General features: G+C 42.5%; 1 protein-coding gene across 1 annotated transcript in view; it reads right to left on the reverse strand.

The window, feature by feature from the left end:
• The window catches only part of ISM1 (isthmin 1), a 68,580-nt gene extending 55,255 nt beyond the window's left edge, over positions 1 to 13,325 (reverse strand). The window contains exon 1 of the mRNA XM_072943777.1: positions 13,048 to 13,325. Within this exon, the coding sequence (XP_072799878.1) occupies positions 13,048 to 13,185 (138 nt within the window). The 5' untranslated portion in view covers positions 13,186 to 13,325. The remainder of the gene's footprint in view (positions 1 to 13,047) is intronic.
• Positions 13,326 to 22,394: the final 9,069 nt, after the last annotated feature.

The raw sequence follows: 22,394 nt of genomic DNA on the forward strand, positions 1-22,394 counted from the left end.
GTTTGCAACTATTTTAAGTAGCACTGCTGTGAGCATTCTTTTTCAGGTTTTTGAGTCCATAGATGAATACATTTCTGGTGGGTGTGTACCCAGGAGAGATTGCTGGGTCAGAGGGTACATATGTATTCTGTTTTACTAGTTTCTTGGGAAAAACAATTTTCCAAAGTGTCCGTATCAGTTTGCATTCCCTGTAGGTGCTCCACTGTCTTGACAACACTTGCTAACTTTTTGGTTTTTCTTTTCATTTTGCCATTCTGGTGGAATAACGTAGTGATTTCACATTTCTAGTGAAGTTTTAAAGTTTTTTCTTTTAAAGTTATTTCTTTCTGTTTGAGCGATCTACCTAGTCAGTGCTCATTTCTGCAACAATCACAAAATTAATAAGCTTTTAAGATCATTGAAATGAGACTGGTCCCAACTCAACACTTGGGGAGACAAAGGGAGAAGAGAGAGGGCGCTCTAGAACATATCTAAAGTATGAGACACAGCGAGTCAGAACTAAAGCAAAACAAAGCATAAACTCACTGGGGGTCCAGGGTGGTCAGAGACTTGGGAAGAATGACAGAAAAAGATCTGAAAACAGAGTGGACCAAAAGCTGATTAGATATTAGCTCTGTAATGCTGTAACCAGAAAAAGAAATATGATCCTACTCTCAGTTATGGGGAACATTTAAGAAACTCTGATACTTGTTCCTCAGAAGACCTTGAGGAAATGGACTTTGTGACATATGGAGGAAAGGGACAATCTGATTAATCACAAGGAAGAGATTCTTCTGGTCAGCAACTGTAATTAGACTATCATTTTTTTTTTGGTGGGGGGAGGTAATTAGGTTTATTTATTTATTTTTAGGGGAGGTACTGGGGATTGAACCCAGGACCTTGTGTATGCTAAGCATGTGCTCTACCATGAGCTATGCCCTCCCCCTCAGGAACCATAGTTAGGGAGCAGAACGTACAGCTCAGAAAGCTTGTGAAAGTCCTGTCCCCAGGCAGGGAAAGTGGTTGCAGGCTTAAATTGTTAAAGTGAGTGATAAGTAACATATTTGCAGGCACAGGTCCATCCCTGCCATGGAACACACAATTTTTAAGCACAAGGGCAACCATTCAGCAGGAAGATGGAAAGAGATGGACGTGTGTATCTCGATTCAGAAACCACATTTGGTGGACTGCAGTGCTGACAGAGCAACCCATGGGAGGCAGGGTCCTTGGGGTCCCATCCTTCCACTCGGCCCAACTCCAGCCCTGAGCCAGGCCGAGCAGCTCCACAGCACTGCCTTAGGTAATGGTCGGGTCCCACTGGAGATGTGCAGCACATCCATCCGGCATCTGCTCCCCAGGACGTGGCCGCATGGTGGGCGAGATGGGGAGAGGGCCTCTGTTTAATCAGGAGGCCAGTTCTTTCCCGATCTCTTCTCTCGAGATGCCCCTATTTTTTCCCTTTCCTTATCCCACATGAGAGAAGAAGTCAGGAATAACATTTTTAGAAGCCTCACTGATTGGCAAGAGGCAGAATGTGTGTCAGCCAGCTTGGACTCCCTCAGTTCTGTGATGTGTTTCCCTCCACATGAGCTGCTCAGAATAATCAGATGTTAAACCTTGATTTCCTTACATTGCTGTACCTCAGTTTCTTCAGCTGCAAAATGGAGAGAATGCTTATTGAGCTATTATAAGAATTAAAGGTGTAAATACACATAAAGTCCTTACAGCCATGCCTGGCGCAGAATAAATGCTCAAGGTTAGCTTTTGTATCACTATCACCATCATCATCAAGGTTTGAAGATAAAGTTCAAAAATTAGTAGAATTATCCCAGGAGGATGTCTAATTTTAGACAAGGAAAATGAAGCGCAAGGAGCTCACGTGACTTGCCCAAGGTCGCAGTGCTCTGTAATACCAGCATCCATGAGTTACACCGTTCCTATGCACCTATAACCTCCTACGGATGTAACTTTCATTATCCCATTTTACTGAACAGGACACAGAAGCACAGAGATGTGTGAGACTTTTGCCTAAGGGCACCCATGTAAGAAGTAGATGTGGAATTGAAACAAATCCAAAGCCCATGCTTTTGGCCACTTGGTAGGGCCTTGTGACTACTTTTGGCTGATAGGATGCTGACAGGTATGACCCAAGAAAGGCTGGAATGTGCTTGTCCATCCGGCTTGACTGCCTTTCTGTAATTTTTTATCACCATGAGAGAAACACGTGGCAGGTAGCCCTGCTGGTGGCAGAAGTACAGGAGATGCATGGAAGAAACCCAGCCCAGTCTGCCTAGATCTACTGAATCCCAGCAACTGGCAGACCCATGAGCGTGAGAACACACGCTTATGTTGCAGGCCACTGGGTTTCAAGGTAGTCTGTCATGAAGCATAACTGGGCCATAACTAAAGAATACCTGACCTGAACTGAGTGCTTCCTGACACTTGCGAGAAAAGCATGCACTTGGATAAGTACTTCTTCTTAAACTGTATCACGCATATTATTCACCTGGACCACTTATTAAAATGCAGATCCTGATTCAGCAGTTCTGAGTGGGGCCTGAGATTCTTATTCTCCAGTGAGCTCCCAGCAGAGGCTGCTGCTTCTGCTCCACAGACTGCACTGTGGATACAAGTGCGGAGACGGCTTCTGGAGCTTCCCGCTTGTAGGTCCCAACTGCGCCTGGTGAACTTGGGGCAGCAGATGGACCACCCTAAGTGCAAGGGAAGGAGAGTCCGCGCCCTCTAGTGAGAATCCTCCATGGGTCTCTAATATCCTTCACTCTCCTTACGTCCAGCTTGGCCGCGGGGTCAGTTCATGTTAACGTTTCCACAGCCTGTTTCCTGGGCTGAGGATTAGAAACACCTAGTGAGGGCTCCCCTTTTTAATTTTTGCCCTTTCCGCTTCCTGGAATTTGAAGGTTCCCGGCAATAAACCTGGGAACCTTCAATTCATTTTGAACTCAAAACCAGTACCAGATTTCCATGTCACAATGTAAGTGAGTCCCCAGGCAGGGATACAGAATCTATTTCCGGTTCTCTGAATTTCCAGCCAGGCAGTGCACGGGACAAGAAGATGAAGGGAACATCACACAGCAGCTTGTGGAAGAAGCTGAGTCTTCTGCCGGGACGCTCTTCTACCTGGTTCTGTCTAGCAACTAAGTTGCCTTCCACAACCACCAGCACCACCACCAGCACCACCATCACCTGGAGAACTGAGCTCCAGGAGACTTGTACTTTGGGAATCCTGAAGCTGGGACGCTCTTCTACCTGGTTCTGTCTAGCAACTAAGTTGCCTTCCAGAACCACCAGCACCACCACCAGCACCACCATCACCTGGAGAACTGAGCTCCAAGAGGCTTGTACTTTGGGAATCCTGAAGCTGGGACGCTCTTCTACCTGGTTCTGTCTAGCAACTAAGTTGCCTTCCACAACCACCAGCACCACCACCAGCACCACCATCACCTGGAGAACTGAGCTCCAGGAGACTTGTACTTTGGGAATCCTGAAAAGACCTATCTTTCCAAGGAAACAATACCTTCTCCCCTTCCCTTAGTTTTTCATAATATACTATAGATTATACACCTATGTATTAGCTCTAGGACAATATCATCCTAGGTCTCAACTTCCAAATTTTCTGAAGTTTTTTTAATGGTGTCCTGGGTTGTTGTAGATCCTAAACACATTATGTGGGTGCCTTTAAAAGATTGCCACAATTTTTTAATAAGCAAAACATACACCAACCATGCGACCCAGCCATTCTGCTCCTAACTATTCACACAAGAGAAAGGAAAGTACATACTTATGCAAGGACTTATACCTAAATATTCGTAGCACCTTAATTTTGATAAGCTCAAGTTGGAAACAACCTAAATGTGTTTCAATGGGTGGGTGGAAAAGCATATTCTATACGCATACAATGGAATACTAATTGGCAATAAAATGATCAAACCCTTATGCACCAAACAATATGGATGAATCCCAAAGCCATTATGGTGGCCAAAGAAGCTCACTATACCATGCATTCTGCATGACTTTACTTATGGGAAAGTCTAGGAAATTCAAAAACTGATCTATAGCATCAGAAGGCAGATCAGTGGTGGAGATTCCTGGAGAATGAGGGAGGAATCCCCAAAGAGCACAAGGAAACTTTTGGAGATGGTAGATTTATTCATCATCTTGATGGTGGTGACGGTTCACAGGTGTCAGCTCTTCAGACTGTTCACTTTAAACATCCACAATTCATTGTATGTCAATTATACCTCAATAAAGCTGTATTTTAAAAAATAATAACACAGCTGCCACCGTCCCTCTCACTGTCTCTCCATCACTATCAGTCAGAGGCAGCTGGGAGCCAAGGCATGTTTTTTGTTTGTTTCACTGGCTTTGGCATGAATATTCTGTCTGGATGCTGGTGGGAGTAAAGTAACCTTTGGGTGGCCAATGACACCATTTCCCACTTTCCTGTATCTTTCACACAGATTCAAGCCCCATCTTGTTATTTTAGAAAATAGTGATGAGATATCCAGCAGAAAGCAGCCTCTTGAATTCAGTCTGCCTTCCTTTTTCCAGGTTATTTCTGTCACACATCTGGGGATTGACGTGCCCCAGACTGTGAGTCCGGCAGCCCAGAGTCCCAAATTTGAAGCTGGAATTCTCCTATTCCATTGGCCCCACAGCACTGTTCCTTCTAAGGGGCCCTGGGGCGTTGCTATCTGATGAAGGTATATTAGCCACAGAGAGTGCTCTACATGTGATGACTCAGTTTACTAAGTGTCCATGGGTCAGGTCAACAGGAAGAAGGGGTAGTTAATCTACTGTTTTTACTTCTACTCAGTTTACAGAAACAACTTTCCAGTCACACACGCCGGTTGTGCCTGGGGAGTTGATGCAAAGCTACATTTATCAAGGTCCCCTGACTTCTGTCTTTTTTAGGCATTAGAAGACAGTCCCAAACATCATTGAGAACTTCCCATTGCTGCTCATCCTGGCACCTAAAATAGCAAACAGGCACGGGATGAGGCTCTCAGGAAAAAAAACAACAGTCATCTCTCTAAATGTTAGCAATTCGTAGGCTTTGCCTAGGCTTGACCTTTCCCATTCCTACGATTTTGGAATTCCTCTCTTTCCAGCTGCTCTGGGAGGGCACAGCACAGCTGGATTCTGTTGCTGCCACAGCACCCCCCTTTCTGACGGTAACAGACTTCAGCTTTGTTAGTGACAACAAGAAGCAGCAGGTGCCTCATGGAAACTCTGCTCTGCACTTTTCTATGCCAGCATTACCTAGAGAAATGGTCACTGTTCCCATGGCTAACGTTTAAGTAGCCTTGGCTTCCTTTAGTTTGGGCTCTTCTGGAAGCAAACTCTGAGACAAAGAGCAAGTAGTAGACTTGGGAGATGACTCTCTGGTAGGAGAAGGGGAAAGAAGGCAGAGAAGGGAAACAGCCATAAGGTTATGTTATCAAGCCAGTGACCATAGTGGGCAGTGAGTGCTCAGTCCCAAGGGGAACACTGGGCACTAGTATGCTGACATTATTTTATTAGCATTGCACTCCATCCAATCGTTGGACTGATATGCCAGAGCAAGAAATGAACTAAACTTTATATGTTTTATGTTCTTTTGGAAGTTCTTATGGAAGAGGAGTTCAGACAAGGTTTAAATAAAATGCAAAATGAGATTTTTTTTCAGTAGCAAACTCCCTTGTTAGTTCTGTAAATTCAGTGCATACAATCCTGGGAATTAAACTGAAACTCCTTCCCCATCCCCTAAATAATCTTCTGTCTTTTGGTGGATGAGTGCTGATGGAGGAATTGCTTTGGCTGTCACTGAAGAAAGGGGCTTCACCACCATCCTTTTCTTTATAAATCATAAAAGCTTGGGCCAAAGGCTGCAGAAGAAAGATGGTCTCAGACAATGAGAGAGAAATAAGAGGATCACAAAAGACATTAAAACATTGTAAAATAAGATCAATGAAGACAAGTTAAAAAACTGAGATAATCACATCTAGAGAAGGCAGAGGAACTATTAAATGCTAATCTTCAAGTCCTGCATGAGTTGTTTCTTGAAAAGTGAATGAATAGCGGAAAAAGCAAACATGAAATTAAGATACAGCATAAAAGATTTAAAGAAGACATTAGAGAAAAAAGTGTTCTGACACTGAAGTTTGTTAAAAGATACTTGTATGACATATAGAAGTTGGCTGTGGGATTCTTTCTTTTCGAGGCTTTCAAACCACAATAGATTCTTCTTTACTGAATGGATAGTTCTCATGACTTCTTAGGGTGTCCCAAAGCCTCAAAAATCAATGCCTTTTAAAACATGGCTAGAAAATAATGAGTGAAAGGGCTTCTGGTTTGTATACAGGAAAATAAAATTAAGAAATAAAATTATAGTGTTTCAGTTCAAGGTGGCAGACTGAACATTTTTGTTTATTTTTTTCTTCTTCAAATTCTACTGAAAAAGGAGATGAAGTATAAAAATAAATCCCCAACAGAAGTGGAAGCTGAGAGGGAGTCATCTACAAAAGAAGGAATGGTTTCTGGTAGATATGAAACAAATGATAACCAATTGAAAATGAAACATTGCATTTAAAGCTAATAAAGTGAAAGAAAGATCACAAGGAAAAAAAATGAGTTTCTTTAGAGGAATTTCCATAATAATATCAAGAACAGAGGCTGTGTCAAGTTTCACTAACAGGTATTTACTCACAATGTGATTTTTTTTATAATATCCAAAGCACTGGAAAGAACCCAAATGTCCATCAATGGGGGAATGGATTAATAAATTGTGGCATAGTCATACAATGGAGTACCACTCAGCAACAAAGAAGAGAAATCTACTGATGTACATAGCAACATAAATGAATGCCAAACACATTATGTTAAGCAAAAGAAGCCCGGACACACAAACAGAAATGCATACAGTACGATTCCATCTGCATGAAGCTCTAAAACAAGTAAACTAATTTATGGTGGCAGGAGTCAGACATCGGTTGCCTGTGGGAGGAGTGACTTGCCTACAAAGGTGCATTAAGAGACTTTTTGGGATGATGGAGATATTCTAAAATGTATTCAAGACAAAAGTCAATAAAAAGATATATAAGGAATTTCACCTTGATAAAAATATAATCACCCCCCCCAAAAAAAACCAAAGAGAGACATTTTATGTCCTAACACCATGGATTCTAAACAAATAAATGGGATCATAAGGAGAAATAGACAAATACACAACAGTAGGGTAAGAATTCAGTTATTTGAGGACTCAGCAGATAAGTAAACAATAAATAAATCAAGGCATGAAGCATTTTCCTAATATAATTAACCATCTTGATCTGACAAGTCTTATATATGCAGTCATTAAATATTTGCAAAATATGCTTATATTACATACAAATTTTATACTGATAAAGTCAAAATCTGATAAAATGTATGATTTGCTGAGAAAACATAAATTATCAAAAATGATTACAGAAAAGTTATAGTATCTGAATAGGCTATTCACTATGGACTAAAATGGAACATTAATCAGAGGTCTCAACCAAAGAGGTACCAAACTCAAAAGGGCTGTATGAGTGAATTCTAACAATCTCATAAGGAACAGATAATTCTTATTATTTAAAGTGCTAAAGTGAAAGAAATAAAAGGATGTTCAATTCATGCCATGAAGATATAATATCACTATTGAAATCGATACTGCTAGCTCTCATGAACATACCAAGAAAACTGTAAGCATGTAATAGAAAATAAAACAAAATTAACAATAGCAGTCAAACCTAGAAAATAGCTTGTCAAAAGAAATGTGAAAAGAAAGAAGAAGAAAATTATAAAACTTTACTTGAGAAATAGAGATACATAAACCAGGTCCTGAATGAGATAATTCAAATGATAAAATTCTCAATTCTTCTCAACTTACCCCCCACCAAATATATATAGCAATTCCCATTAAAAGCTCAGTGAGTTTTTAAACAAAATAATTTTAAAGTCTGTTTGAAAGAAAACATTTTAGAAGAATTTCTAAGAAAAAAAATCTTAATAAAAGGACATTTGCCCTATAAAAACATACTATGAAGCTACATGAAATAAAACTGTGTGGTGTTTGTACATGAATAGAAAAATGAAGGTCAAGAAACAGACTAGTGAATATGTGAAATATTAGAATGTGATAAAAGTGGTCTTTTGTATCACCAAATTCAGAATGGAGTATTTAACAAATAGGATAGGACAAGTGGTTAGTCACTTGGACAAAACCAAAGTTGTATCTTTATCTTAAATCTTAAGCCCACAAATAACTTCAAAGTAGATTGTAGTTCTAAACAACAACAACAACAAAACAACAAAACAACAAAAATGCTATGAAACTGTTAGAGCAAAATACATTTAAAGATTTGACAATCTTTATTTGAGCAATCTTTTCTCAAGAAAGACAGGAAAACCAAAAGTCACCAGGGAAATGATTCAGAGTTGATTACACTTAAAACAGTTAAGTCTCTGCATGGCCAAAAGCAAGATAAACAATGTTAAAAGATGAATGCAAAATTGTTTCAACATTTGCAAAGTCTATGAGATAAAGGGTCAGTATGGTAGGTATTTTGCAAAGACAGCTACAATGACTCCTTCCATCCCTGTACACATGCTCCTTTGCAATGTTACTTTGCTGGACCTCCCATCAAGAGGAGCATATTTCTGGAATCTGAGCTGACCCAGTGATTTGTTTGGCCAACAGAATGTGGCTAAAGTTGTACAAGTCCATCAAGAGGAATTGCAATTTCTATTTTTACTCTCTTGTTGTTCTGAGTCCAATATATACAGATATGTGGGCTAACTTCCTTGAGGATGAAGAAAGAGCAGAGGTGACCTCCAGCACCAACTATCAAACATATGAGTAAGGTCCTCTTAGACCATCTAGCCCACATCAAGCCAACAGAAGGTTATAGCTACATGAATAATCCTAGGCAAGATTAGCAGAAGAACCACGCAGGTGAGCCCCACACAAACTGCTGGCACACAAACTCATGAGCAAATAAAATGATAGTTGTTTTAAGCCACTGTGTTTTGGGGGTGGTTTGTTGTGTAGCAATAGCCAAGTGGAATCCATAACTTATGAAGAATTCCAAAGATAAGAGCAAACAACCAGCCTGCAAAATGAGCAAGGCAAGTCATGAAGCAAGAAACATGTAGCTGTTGACTTGAATCAGAGCTAGAGGAGTTTTGTGGATGAACTGGACCAAGAACTTGAGCTCCACAGTCAGCCTGCCTGGGTCTGAATCTTGTTCCTGCCCACCATGGCCTTGGGCAAGTTACTCAGATCTCTCCAGGCCTCAATTTCCTCATCTGTAAAATGGGTGTGTAAATACTATCTATCCCTTAGGGTCATTGTAAGGAAACTTACTAGCATTAAACACACATAGTGTTTTTGCTTCTACTGCTATGAATAGCTCAGATGAGCTCTTGAATCAGAAACAGTGGGTACAAGGAGCTAATAAGCAGTATTGAAGGGGGAAAGTACTGCTAAAGATGGCAGAAGTTAGAGAGCAAACACATTTAGTTACATTTCAGAGTCTAGTTTGCCTTCATGTTACTGTAAAAACGATCAATTTGACAATTTATAATACTTGCTTAAATCTCACCGTTTTAATGAGTTTTAGCTTTACTATATAAAATCTGTTGAAATTCATGACTGAATCTGACTGAGATTTAGCAGACAGGCACTCATTTGAATTTCAAGTGAAAAATATTATTATTATTATTATTATTTCCTATGGATTCTCTTTTTGGAGATATTCTGTCTTTCAGACTGCTTTTATTATATATAATTGTTTTCTTACTATGATCAATAAAGACATACAAAAAAACTAATCTGAGTATCTGCTCAATGTGAGACAAGTTTATCTCAATGAGGAGATAAATTTCATTCAAACATGAAGAAAGTTTCTGTCCATTTTTCTGTCCATTTCTCTGCAGCTGCTGTAAAATTTCTCATTTTTTTAAATACTGAAAACAGTGCAAACACTAACATCATTATTTTTATGAGCCACATACCCTATATAAATAGTGTATTGAAAGCATTTGACTACCACCTCATAACAGCACACCAAACAGTACAGGGACAGTCACTTATGTAGTCAAAAAATACATCTCCTAGTATGCTGAAACAACCAAAAAATCATGTTAGATCATGTTTATATACATGTATGTATATCTAATGTGTAGAGATATATATAGACATGTATGGTGATATTTGATACAGTAAAATGTGTTTGAAAATGTAAATTGTTACAAGGCTTTCTCTCTTTTGTAATCCGCATGATAACTTCATCAAGAACTTGGAATACAAATATTCTTCAAAGATTTTTACACTTATAAAATACCAACAACAAATCAAACAGCTTCTGGTTGTGCAAATTGGGGCAAGTTATCCAACCTCAATTGTTTCATTTTAAACAAGGATAATGGTAATGCCTAATTTATGAGATTTTTGTGAGGATTTAAAAGTTACTATATGAAAAGTACTAAGCACAGGGCCTGACACATAAAGGACCCTTGACAAATCTTAGCTGCTATTGTTATTCTTACTACTACTTTTATTGGGTATCCTTGATACACCAGATCTTAAATAAAGGTGCACCTCTTTTAAAAGGATCCCAATATACTACAATTTGGGTTAATAAAGCTACCATTGTGTATTTCTGACTCCAATCTCATATTTCTGAATGTTTTAAGCAGAGATAACAACACTAATAACATAGTATAAGAATTGATTACCTTTCTGGTGGCAAAGAATGATTTTAGCAGCTTAAGATATCACAAAGCCCACAAATTAAAGTTTAAATGGAGTTTAAGACTGGTTAAAAATGATGAGTAAACAGAGAGAATAGAGTGCCCGCAGTTTTGTTTTCAAATACACCTGCTACTAACAAATTCACTTCCAGGGGCCTGAAAAAGACAGACTAATAAGTGTCTTTTGCCGACGGGCTCACTTGGTGGAACTTATTCTCTCTGCTGGAATTGTGATACATTTGGAGAGTTAGAGTGCCAAAGAAATAACTTTAGTCAGGAAGAATATAAAACTTTTATGATAAATTACAAAAGAGAGTGAAATTATGAACTAAACTGTTGAACTCATCACTCTGCCTGAATAAGCTCATTGAGTGGACAGAATAAGTGAACACTATTACAAAACAAGCTGAAAGCTGGTGGATTAGCAGCTACTTGGGACCCAAGATACTCCTAGGAGCATGACTCTAAATTCCCCACTTCTTCTGCCCTCTTGGGACAGTTCTTCAGCCAAAGGCTCTTTTGAGAATTTAATCTACTTCCCCTTTGCAGTTGCCACTTCCAACCAGCTGCTTCTCTCATTACCTTAACATTCAAGCAGAAAAGGCCAAGCCCAGGTTATTCTAATGATAGCAAACACCTCATAAAGAAATCTTCCAAATTTACTTTTTCATAGAACATCATTTTTACAGCTTTTCATGAGTCCATGAGGAAAGAAAGCATCATGTATAAAATATGACTTCCAGAAGTCTTGAAGATACTAAGAATTGTCCCTACAATGTGAAAGTGGTGGATGTAACACTGTCTATAGAATGGGGGTGTCTTCATTTTCCCCATAGGAATCCCATCAGGCTGTCACTGCACCTGTTGCCCACAGGAGAAGATGAGAGGGCCTTACAAAATTAGGACATTTTCAGAAATGTCCACAATTTAAAAGAACTTTCAGCTCTAGGGTGCATACTTTTTCATTCCTGGTTTTGCATTTGTGTGTAAGGATCACCTTGCTTTACTCTATGACATCCTGGCAAAGAAAAAACATGGTGTAATCAACCAAAAGTTTGGAATGTGTAACCTTTGCAACTTTCTTAATCTCTCAGTACATCAGTTTTTGCATCTTTTGGGGGATATTAACAGTATAGTACCTCATTAAATCAATTAAATTCTGTGAAGCACTTACAACTAGCACATGGTCAGTACTATGGAAGCATTTAAGTGAATTCTATCTTCAACAGTGGGTTTTTTAAGCAACAAATTACATAAAGGTGTGAAAAGTGAATTGACAGGGGCAATCTTTAAGACCCTTGGAAAGAATGAATAATGCTTACTTTGACATTGCAGAGTAAAGAGTTTTAGAGGGGGTGGTTTGAGGAGGAGATTTTAGAAGCCAGAAAATTCCCGCTGCTTCCTGGGAAAATCCCTACTGACTTCTACCTATGCTCCAAGTTGACAGTTGTTACACCTCTAAAGAGATCCAAGGAAAAGTTCTTTCCAAGACAGCGACCGGAAATCCCTACCTAGGCAATCCTTTATTTGGAAACCAGAATTTATCTTGTGTCTGATGCCCACTACCTTCTCCCCAGTTGCGACGCCCTCCCCTGACTTGGGGCTGAACAGATCATCAGAAGTCCATTCCTAAAGTGACCTTCAACGGAGGCAGAACGCTGGGAAGAAGTCTTTGTGGTTAGTTTAAAAGCCCTGGGTAACCCTGGTCCAAGGCATACCAGGTGGCCTGACTCCACGCCTCCCGAACGGCTGGGGAGGTAGAAGGTAGACGAGGGAACCACGTGCCCGCACAGGGGATATCTGGTCATTCTCTTCGTGGGGAATTATTCTCACCTTCGGCATTGCTTTCTGAGGGGGCAACTCACCAGGGTTCTTCCTCCCAAATGCAGTTTGGGGATTCATCCTAGGTAACGATTCTTTCAGCTTCCCCCTCCTCCCAGAGTAATGTTACTCAGCAGCCGAGGACTGGCAGCACCCCAAAGCAAACACACATACTCCACACTTTCTCCGCCCATCTCCAGCTTCGCACTCCCAGGTACCTGGTGACAAACCTGCAGGAGCGCGTCAGCCAGGCCTCGAAGCCGATCCAGCCTCTAGGCACTTACCGCGCCCACCCCCCACCCCCGCCCCTGGTCGGTCTCTGCGGGAGACGGACGTTCCCGGCAAAACTGCTGCCAAAACAGTTGCTCTTTGGTTGGGCAGGGACCGCCTCCTCGCATCCATCAGGTGCTAGCTCAGCACCCCGCCACCCGGGTCCCCGCTGCCACGCGCTCCCCTCTCTGGCGGCTCGCTCACCTGCAGCTGGGTCCGGCTGGCGTTGGCCGCGGCCGCGTCCGGCCCGTCGGCGGCTCCGGAGCCGCGCAGCACGGTGATGTGCAGCGTGAGCAGCAGCAGCCCCAGCAGCAGCAGCAGCTCGGCCGCCAGGCGCACCATTCTCCTGAGGCGCGCGGCTTTAGGACCCGGCGGGGCGGGCGGCGGCGGCGGTGCCGGTGGAGGAGGAGTCGGAGCCCGGGAGCCCGGCAGCGCGGCTCCCGCCTCGGCCCCCGCCGGGGCCCCGCTCCCCGAGCCCGCAGGACTGGGGCTGGCGCTGGACGCGGCGGGGAGCGCCGGGCCGGGGGAGCAGGAGCCGCCGCCGCCACCGCTGCCGCCGCACCACGGCGGAGCCACGGCGGGGCCGGGGGCGTCCAAGCCGGCTGCGGAGCAAACCCCGGCGCTCCCCGGCGGCGGTGGCGGCGGGGATGGAGGGCTGCCCAGGGCCTGGGCCGGGCCAGGGACCACCCTGCGGGCAGGGGGCAGCGGGGGCGGCGGCGGGGCGGGCGCAGCCAAACCCCCGAGCGCACATGGGCGCCCCAGATGTGGCCGCGGCGCCGCAGCTGGAGCGGGAGCGGCCGCCAGAGGAGCGCGGGGAGCAGGAGGAGGAGGAGAAGGAGGAGGAGGAGAAGGAGGAGGAGGGCTTCAGTGGCGGCCCAGAGTTACCTCCACGCTTGGCTCCCCCGCCCTTGCTGCCCGGAGCCACTCACCCGACGAGCCACCTCCCCTCCTCCCTGCGCTCCTTCGGGCCGCGGGCCGCGCTGCCCCGCCGCCGAGTCCTAGGGTGAGCCGGCTTCAGATGAGGGCCCCGTGTACACCGCCGCTGTTAGTGTTTGGAGGTGACCTGCGCGCCCCTCCGGAGTCGGCGTCCGTCTGCCGGGCTGTGCCAAGTGCGCGCCACCGCAGCCGAAGTCCCTGTGCGCACTGAGGCTCGGGGCTGTGGGTGGGTAGGGGTGCCTGGGCGAGTTTAGAAACCTTTATTGAAAAAGTGCAGTTGGGAGTTGTGGTGATGGAGAACGGAGAGGGCGCAGGACCGGCCAGGTGTCTGTCTGTGGCTGTGTGCCCCTCCCTGAAGCTGCCCTGTGTATGTATTGGGGGAGAGGGGAGATAAAGTGCCCTTCCAGAACGGTCTTGACACTTGCCCCGGGACGATGGGAAGCCAGCTCTGTAAGCACCGCTGCTCACGCGCCCGCGGCGCCTGGTAGAGCCTGGAAAGGGAGGCGAGTCGGATTCGCTGGGCGTCCGTCTGGACTAGCGCACAGGTGTCGCGGCGGGAAGCTGCCGGGGCGCAGTGCCCGCGGCTCGGGCGCGCAGAACGTAGGTGGGGCACTGGAGGTTAAATCTCAGCTCAGGCAGTCGCCGGTAAGGGGGTGCTTATCCCGGAGGCGCCAAGCCCGGAGGGGACCTGGGGGCTGCCGTCGCACAGCCGCCGCTCCTAGGCCTGCGCTTCATGACCGCGCTGAAGCCTCCGGCTCCCGCGCGCCACTCATGCCTTGCAGGGAATAGCCGGCGGGTGGAAGGGCTCGAGGGTCGAGCTGAGGGCACGGAGTCCTCGCCTCCGATGCAAGCGTGAACCCGGTAGAGTGCTGGACTCAGATCACAGACAGCGGCACTGTGCGTTTCCCTCCCTCTGGGTCTGGGTCTGGGTCTCTCTGACTCCCGCCTTCTCCAAGTGGCTCGGAGTGGCGGGCGCTGGGTCTGGCTGGGACTTTTATACTGCTCTTCCCCCACTTCCCACTCGGTTTCCTCCTTCCCTCCTCCCCTGTGCCCGCCCAGTCCTTTCCTCCCCGCGAGCATGAGCGGAGCCTTCAGCCTAGGCGTTCATAAATACTGCAAATTTCCAAGCCCATCTCGCATCCTTGGATTCCAGTGTCCCCGAAATGGATCCTCTCGATTCTCCCTTGGAAAGTGAAATTAAATAAATAAACGTTTTTCTGCGGCACGACCCCCTCCTACCCACCACACCCAGCGGTACAAACGAAGTAAGATTCTTAACTACCTTCCGAGTTCATGTCTTTACGTAAGGCAACTCAACCAAGTGTTATCCAAGTAACACTTTCATCAAGTTCCTCGGGTCACCGTGGCATTTTTGGAGTATTTAAATAATGGTGGTTAAGGTATGGTGTGTTGGTTGGGTTTATTTGTGTCAGGGGCAGGAAGGACTAGTGGTTGCCTTTAGAGATGCTTTGTGAGCATCTTTAAAGTCCTAACCAGCCCTTAGCATCTTATTAATAAATCGACAGCTTTATAAAGCACTCGATTTCATTTCCTTTTCAGTAATCTTTTTACGGGGAGCGTTAAGAAGGGGGAGATGTTTGGAGGGAGTGCTTGCTTTAAATTTTTAGGCAGCCGGTACTGTCAGGCATCTTATTGCAATCCTCAGGCTCTAAAATGCAAATAATTGTCAACTGGAGCGCTAGGGGAGAATTTGAAACAATAGATGGTCCCTGGTTCAGATGGGAGATCAAAGAGGGGATCCCAGCGGCTTTAAGACCCCACAAGGATCCTCCTGTATATTTTCTAATTACAACCACTTAGAAAGGGGTGGGGGAGTGCAGGAGAATCAGCACACCTATGGAATATATAAAATAAGATGGCAAACTAGAATCCTGTATCCAAAGAGAGTTTAAGGCTGGCTCTGATCCCCAGCTGTGCCAGATTGTGATGCGGGCACTCAGGGACAAATGACTTCCCTATTGCCTTGGGTGAGCTGGTCTAAACGAGAATACAGGTGCTGCCCTATGAATCCTCATTTCCATCACGCAGAGTTGCCACAAGTGAACTTCCACTGCCTCTTCTCTCATCTAAAATTAAGAGTTTTTGGATCTAAGGAAAAATAACTTTTTTAAAATGTTGGAAAAGAAATCCTTGCAGTGAGGGTAAATTCTTATAAATTTGTAAAAAGAGAGTTGGAGATCAAAGTCTTTGCAAAATGTTGTAAAAATTGTAAATTGAATTTTGAGGACAGAAGTCTTTATAAAATGTTGGCCAAACTATGAATGAATCCTATTAAAATTCTTTCATGCTGTGAGCTCCAAATTCCAGGTGAGTTTATGTTCGAGAAAGCACACATGACTGGTGTTGATAAACCTCCATGCTCTGTGACTGCAGTTGCCAAAGAAGGCTATCAGCAGTGCTCTGCTTTTGAGGAGTTGGGGAAAACTGGATTACAAATTTTGTGGAAAAAGAAACAAATTTAATAGCCCAAGCAAACTGAGTTTCGAGCACATTTAGGAAATCACACCAATAGCTGATGATTTAAAACTCTTTCCTCCTTCTCTAGAGTTCCCACAACACCTTTTGCATCTTCACTACTGATCTTGTTATCACTGATCTTATTATGCCCTAGTAGAATGTGTCTGTTTGCGTGACTGCCTTTTCACTAGACCTGGATCACCTTTGCAATAGAACATCCCAGAGCACATCCCCCTTACCCCAGTATCCAGTTTTCTTCTTTCTGTGTTCACAGCCAGAGACACCAGCAACACTGGGTCGAGAGGGGACTGTGGAGAGGTCTGTCACATCCAGATCTGGCTATGAATCATCCTGAGTGATCATCTACCATGCTCTCTCTTTCCTTTCTACATGAGAAGGACTCTCAGGTGGACAGAGCCCAATTCTCTGAGTGACTGCTCAAAAGAGAGCTATGGGACCAGGAATACCTGCATTTAACGTTGCACAGTAAGAAATAAACTTTGTTGTTCAAGGCCGCTGTGATTTTGGAATATCTGTCACACAGCTGCTACATTCCTTACTGACAAGTACAGTTCTCCAGATAACTCCCTCATCATCGTTCTGTTTCTAGAGCTGAGCACAATGCCTCACATGGAGTAGTTGCTCAACCTGTGTTTGTTTGATGAAAGTAACAAATATGGTTTTCATATAGACCCTATTTAATTAACTCTCTTTTGAGTGTTCCTACTATAAGGAGCTGTTCTATGAATATTGACTCTTCTGTCTCTTGAGTGTGCTATTCTCTCACAGACTTTATCTTTTATTACTGATCCATTACTTTTGCAGACATGTTTAATTAACTGGAATAGTTGCATAAAGTAAGACAAATTAACAAGCCAGAACACCTATAGTAAATGATATTGCAGGAAACCTTTTAGTCTATTATGGTCAGGATTTTGTTTTTACTGTATTTTTTTTAAACTAAAAACTGTTGTAAGACAACAAAGAGTAGTTGTAGTGTAATCTTTAAAAAAAGTTTTTTATAATGGAAAATTTTAAATATATACAGAAGTAAAGAGAATATAATGAATCCTCACATAACTAAGCTTCAGCAAAACTCAATCGATTTTGCCTCATCTGCTTTCTCACTTCCTACCTCTCAGATTATTAAGAAGCAAATCCATAATATCACATCATTTCACTTGTACCTGTTTTAGTATATATCTCAAGGAGGTAAGGACTCAAACCAAAAAAATTTACACACATGTATACTGTATGTGAGGTATAAAACAGATTTGAGAGATCAAAACCGGAGACTTTCTAGATGTAAGAATGATTAGCATAGGGATTGTGGTGTTCACCAAAACCTGCTTCCTCTTCTTCCTCAAACATACCAGTAGGTATCTACCAGTAGACTACGTTTCCCAATATCCTCTGCGTTTAGATACAGCCACGTGACTGAGTGCTGGACAGTAGAATGTGGGTGGAAGTGATATATGCCACTTCTATATCCAGCCCATAAACGTCTCCTGTGTGTGATCCTCTCTTTTTTCCCTTGTCTGCTGGCTGGGTGTTTCTGTCCAGGGTGACCTTAGAGCAATGATCAGCCTGGATCCCTGGCCAGAACTCTTACCCAATTCCAACTCTGCCCAGAACACCCTTGCTGGGCTACTGTGTGATTAGAAATAAACGTTTTAAAAAATGTTTTGAGCCACAAAAATTGGAGTGTTTGCTACAGGTGTTTACATTTCTTGCACTAATATGTTCTGTGAGGGAGGGCTGGCAAGTCTTTGGAGGGCCAGATAGCAAATATTTTTGTCTTTGTGGGCTGTCAGGTCTCTGTCACAACTACTCGACTCCGCTGTTGCAGTGGGAAAGCAAAGAAATTACGTGAACGGATGAGTATGGCTGTGTTTTAATAAGATTTTGTGTACACAAACAGGTGGCTGGAGTACCTAACTTAGTTTGCCAATCCATGTTCTAAGAGATAGGCATGCTTCACCACTTCACCTCAGGTGCTATACAGGAAATGAATTACAGCAAAATGGGTTTGGATAGATTCTCCTTACTCACTGTGTAACCTCTCAGGCAAGTTATTTTACTTCTTTGAGTCTCAGTTTCCTCATCTGTAAATTGGAGCTAAGTATGCCTACTCTCAGGTTGTTGTGAAGTTCAACTATCACTGTCACAAGGAGACAAAATGAATAGTTCCAGGCCTCTCGGTCCAGGAGATGAAGGACTTCATTGCATATCCATGAGGGCAGTGAGCCAGTCTGAGGTCCCATGGTAGCTGTTTCGTAAATGTTTGTTCCATGCACACAACTTTTAGAAAACTGTCAAAAATTGTAGCTGTAAGGAGCCCTAGAGGTAAACTCTAAGCCCTCGAGGAAACACAAGCAAACAAAACCTCCAAAATGTTGTTCCATTAGAGTCCTTTGAACTGTGCAAGGGGTCACAGTGCTCACAAGTGAGAAAATCACCACCCTCAGAGGCTCAGAGATGCGCTAACCGCTAAAGCAACAGCCAGGCTGTGGGACACCTGGACCACTGGCAATTGTTTCAATTCCTGAGGCTCTGACACACACACAACATTTGAGAACTGGGGGCATGCTTGTGTCTCTCTCCACTTCACCCTAAGAGCCCCTAAATGTACAAAGGACCCAAGAGACCTCTGAGTGTATGACCTATGAGAAACTTCATTCCCGAGTGAGGACAGTCCTTCCCAGCCACGGGCAGGAGTGGTGGCAAAACAGGATGGGCTTTTTGAAAAGATTCATGATGGTCCTTCTTTATGTGTCAGGGTCATTTACTGCACTTCCAGTATGAGATTAAAATGTGATGTCCTACACAGATGGCCAGTAGGCACATGAAAAGATGCTCAATATTGCTAATTATTAGAGAATTGCAAATAAAAATTACAATGAGATATCACCTCACACAGAATGGCCATCATCAAAAAGTCCACAATTGATAAGTGCTGGAAAGCATGTGGAGAAAAGGGAACCCTCCTATAATGTTGGTAGGAATGTAATTAGGTGCAGCTACTATGGAAAACAGTAAGGAGATTCCTTAAAAAACTAAAAATAGAGTTACCATATGATTCAGCGATCCCACTCCTGAGCATATATTTGGAGAAAATTCTAATTCAAAAAGATACCTATACCCCAATATCCATAGCAGCAGTATTTACAATAGCCAAGACATAGAAGCAAGAGATGACTGGATAAAGAAGTTGTGGTACACACATACACACACACACACACACACACACACACACACACACACACACACACACACACCAGAATACTACTCATCCATAAAAAAGAAATGAAATAATGCCATTTTCAGCAACATGGATGGACCTAGAAATCATTATACTAAGTGAAGTAAGACAGAGAAAGACAAGTATCATGTGATATCACTTATATGTGGAATCTTAAAAAAATGACACAAATGAACTTATTCACAAAACAGAAACAGATTCACAGACAGGAAACAAACTTATGGTTGCCAAAGGGAAAAGAGAGGGGGAAGGATAAATTAGGAGTTTGAGATTAGCAGATACAAACTACTATATATAAAAGAGATAAACACAAGGACCTACTGTATAGCACAGGGAACTATATTCACTATTGTATAATAAAGTATATTGAAAAAGAATATGAAAAAGAATATATATATGTATAACTGAATCACTATGCTATACACCAGAAATTAACACAACATTGTAAATCAACTATACTTCAATTAAAAAAATGTGATGTCCTGCCTGTCCACTGATTTCTGCAAATAGCTAGCCCTTGTAGCCCTCATCTGTACTTAAAATATACACTTTTATTGCTTTTGCTTTGCTATAATGATTTCTGTGCACGTTCTGGAAAGCAAAATAAAATCCCAGGGACGTGTTACAACTGGAGGAAAAAATATAATTATACTTTGTATAATTACAAGGTTATATGTTGTATATTATATGTTGTTTTAAACTTCTGACAAGTAATTTCTAGGCACAAAGAGAGCAAACTATTCAGTCAGAATTGAATCTCAGAGTCTAGAGTTGGGAAGATGCCAACCAGAGTTCACCCAGCTTCCTTTTACAGGTAAGGAAACTGAGGCCCAGGGAATTAAATCGACATTTTTAATACTGCAGAGGAACTGGGTGGCAGCATCAGGTTTCCCAGCTCCAAGGCCATTACTTTTTCTATTTTTCAAAGTACAGTTTAAAAAATTAAAGTATGACATACATATGGAAAAGAGTGAATATCCTAAGCATTTATGATGCAATGGAATTTTTACCACTCAGATCAAGAAACAGTATATTACTAGCACCCCAGAAGCTGATCACCCAAATGTTACCAATGTTCTGACTTCCATCACCATCCATTTGAATTGCCTTAAAAATCAATATAAATTTAATTTTACAGTATATTTTCTAGGTGTCTGGCTTCTTGTGCTGTCTTCCATCCCTCTCCTCAACATTTTTAAAATTATTATTTTATTGAGTTATAGTCAGTGTACAATGTTGTGTCAATTTCCAGTGTAGAGCACAATTTTTCAGTCATACATGAATATATATATATTCATTTTCACATTCTTTTTCACCATGAGCTACTACAAGATCTTGTATACATTTCCCCGTGCTATACAATATAAACTTGTTTATCTATTCTATATATACCTGTCAGTATTGACAAATTTTGAACTCCCAGTCTGTCCCTTTCCATCCCCCTCCCCCTTGGCAGCCACAAGTTTGTATTCTATGTCTGTGAATCTGATTCTGTTTTATATTTAAGTTCATTTGTCTTCTTCTTCTTTTTTTTTTTTAAGATTCTACATATGAGCGATCTCATATGGTATATTTCTTTCTCTGTCTGGCTTACTTCACTTAGAATGACATTCTCCAGGGCCATCCATGTTGCTGCAAATGACATTATGTTGTCATTTTTTATGGCTGAATAGAATTCCATTGTATAAATATATCACATCTTCTTTATCCAGTCATCTGTCGATGGACATTTAGGCTGTTTCCATGTCTTGGCTATTGTAAATAGTGCTGCTATGAACATTGGGGTGCAGGTGTCTCTGAATTAAGGTTTCTTCTGGATATATGTCCAGGAGTGAGCTTACTAGGTCATATGGTAAGTCTATTCCTAGCCTTTTGAGAAATCTCCATACTGTTTTCCACAGTGGCTCCACTAAACTGCATTCCCACCAGCAGTGTAGAAGGGGTCCCTTTTCTCCACACCATCTTCAGCATTTATCATTTGTGGACTTTTGAATGATGGCCATTCTGGTTGGTGTGAGGTGATACCTCATTATAGTTTTGATTTGCATTTCTCTGATATTAGTGATATTGAGCATTTTTTCATGTGCTTATTGATCATTTGTATTTCTTCCTTGGAGAATTGCTTGTTTAGGTCTTCGGCCCATTTTTGGATTGGGTTGTTTGTTTTTTTCTTATTAAGTCATATGAGCTGCTTATATATTCTGGAGATCCAGCCTTTGTCAGTTTCATTTTTTGCAAATATTTTCTCCCATCTCCCCAACTTTTTATTTTGAAAATTTTCAGCATGATTTACAATAGCCAAGACATGGAAGCAACCTAAGTGTCCATCGACAGGTGAATGGATAAAGAAAATGTGAATACTACTCAGCCATAAAAAGGAATAAAATAATGCCATTTGCAGCAACATGATTGGACTTAGAGATTATCATATTAAGTGAAATATGATTACCATATACACACTACTATATATAAAATAGATAAACAACAAAGACCTACTGTATAACACAGGGAACTACATTCAATCTCTTGTAATAACCTATATTAGAAAAGCATTGGAAAAGAATATATGTATATGTATAATACACACAGGGTCCACAGTGCTGACAGTACTGATTTACCCAGTTGTTGGGGAATCTCTTTCAATATGCAGAGGTCTTAATCAAATGGGAAGAGTTCTTGATTGACAGTATGTTGGTGTGTTACAGTTTCCCTCTGTGGAAAGAGAGAAAACGTGAGTTCATCCAGTTTCTCAGGAACCTACTCCACTTTGTTCTAAGTTGTTTGTTAACCTTGTCTAGCCCCCTTAGGCAGTGGGCTGTGACCTCATTAGAGGGTGACTTACCCATATGAATCAGTTAATTTTTTTTTGTTTGCT

This window comes from Vicugna pacos, chromosome 19, assembly GCF_048564905.1.
Source record: "Vicugna pacos chromosome 19, VicPac4, whole genome shotgun sequence".
NCBI lineage: Eukaryota > Metazoa > Chordata > Mammalia > Artiodactyla > Camelidae > Vicugna > Vicugna pacos.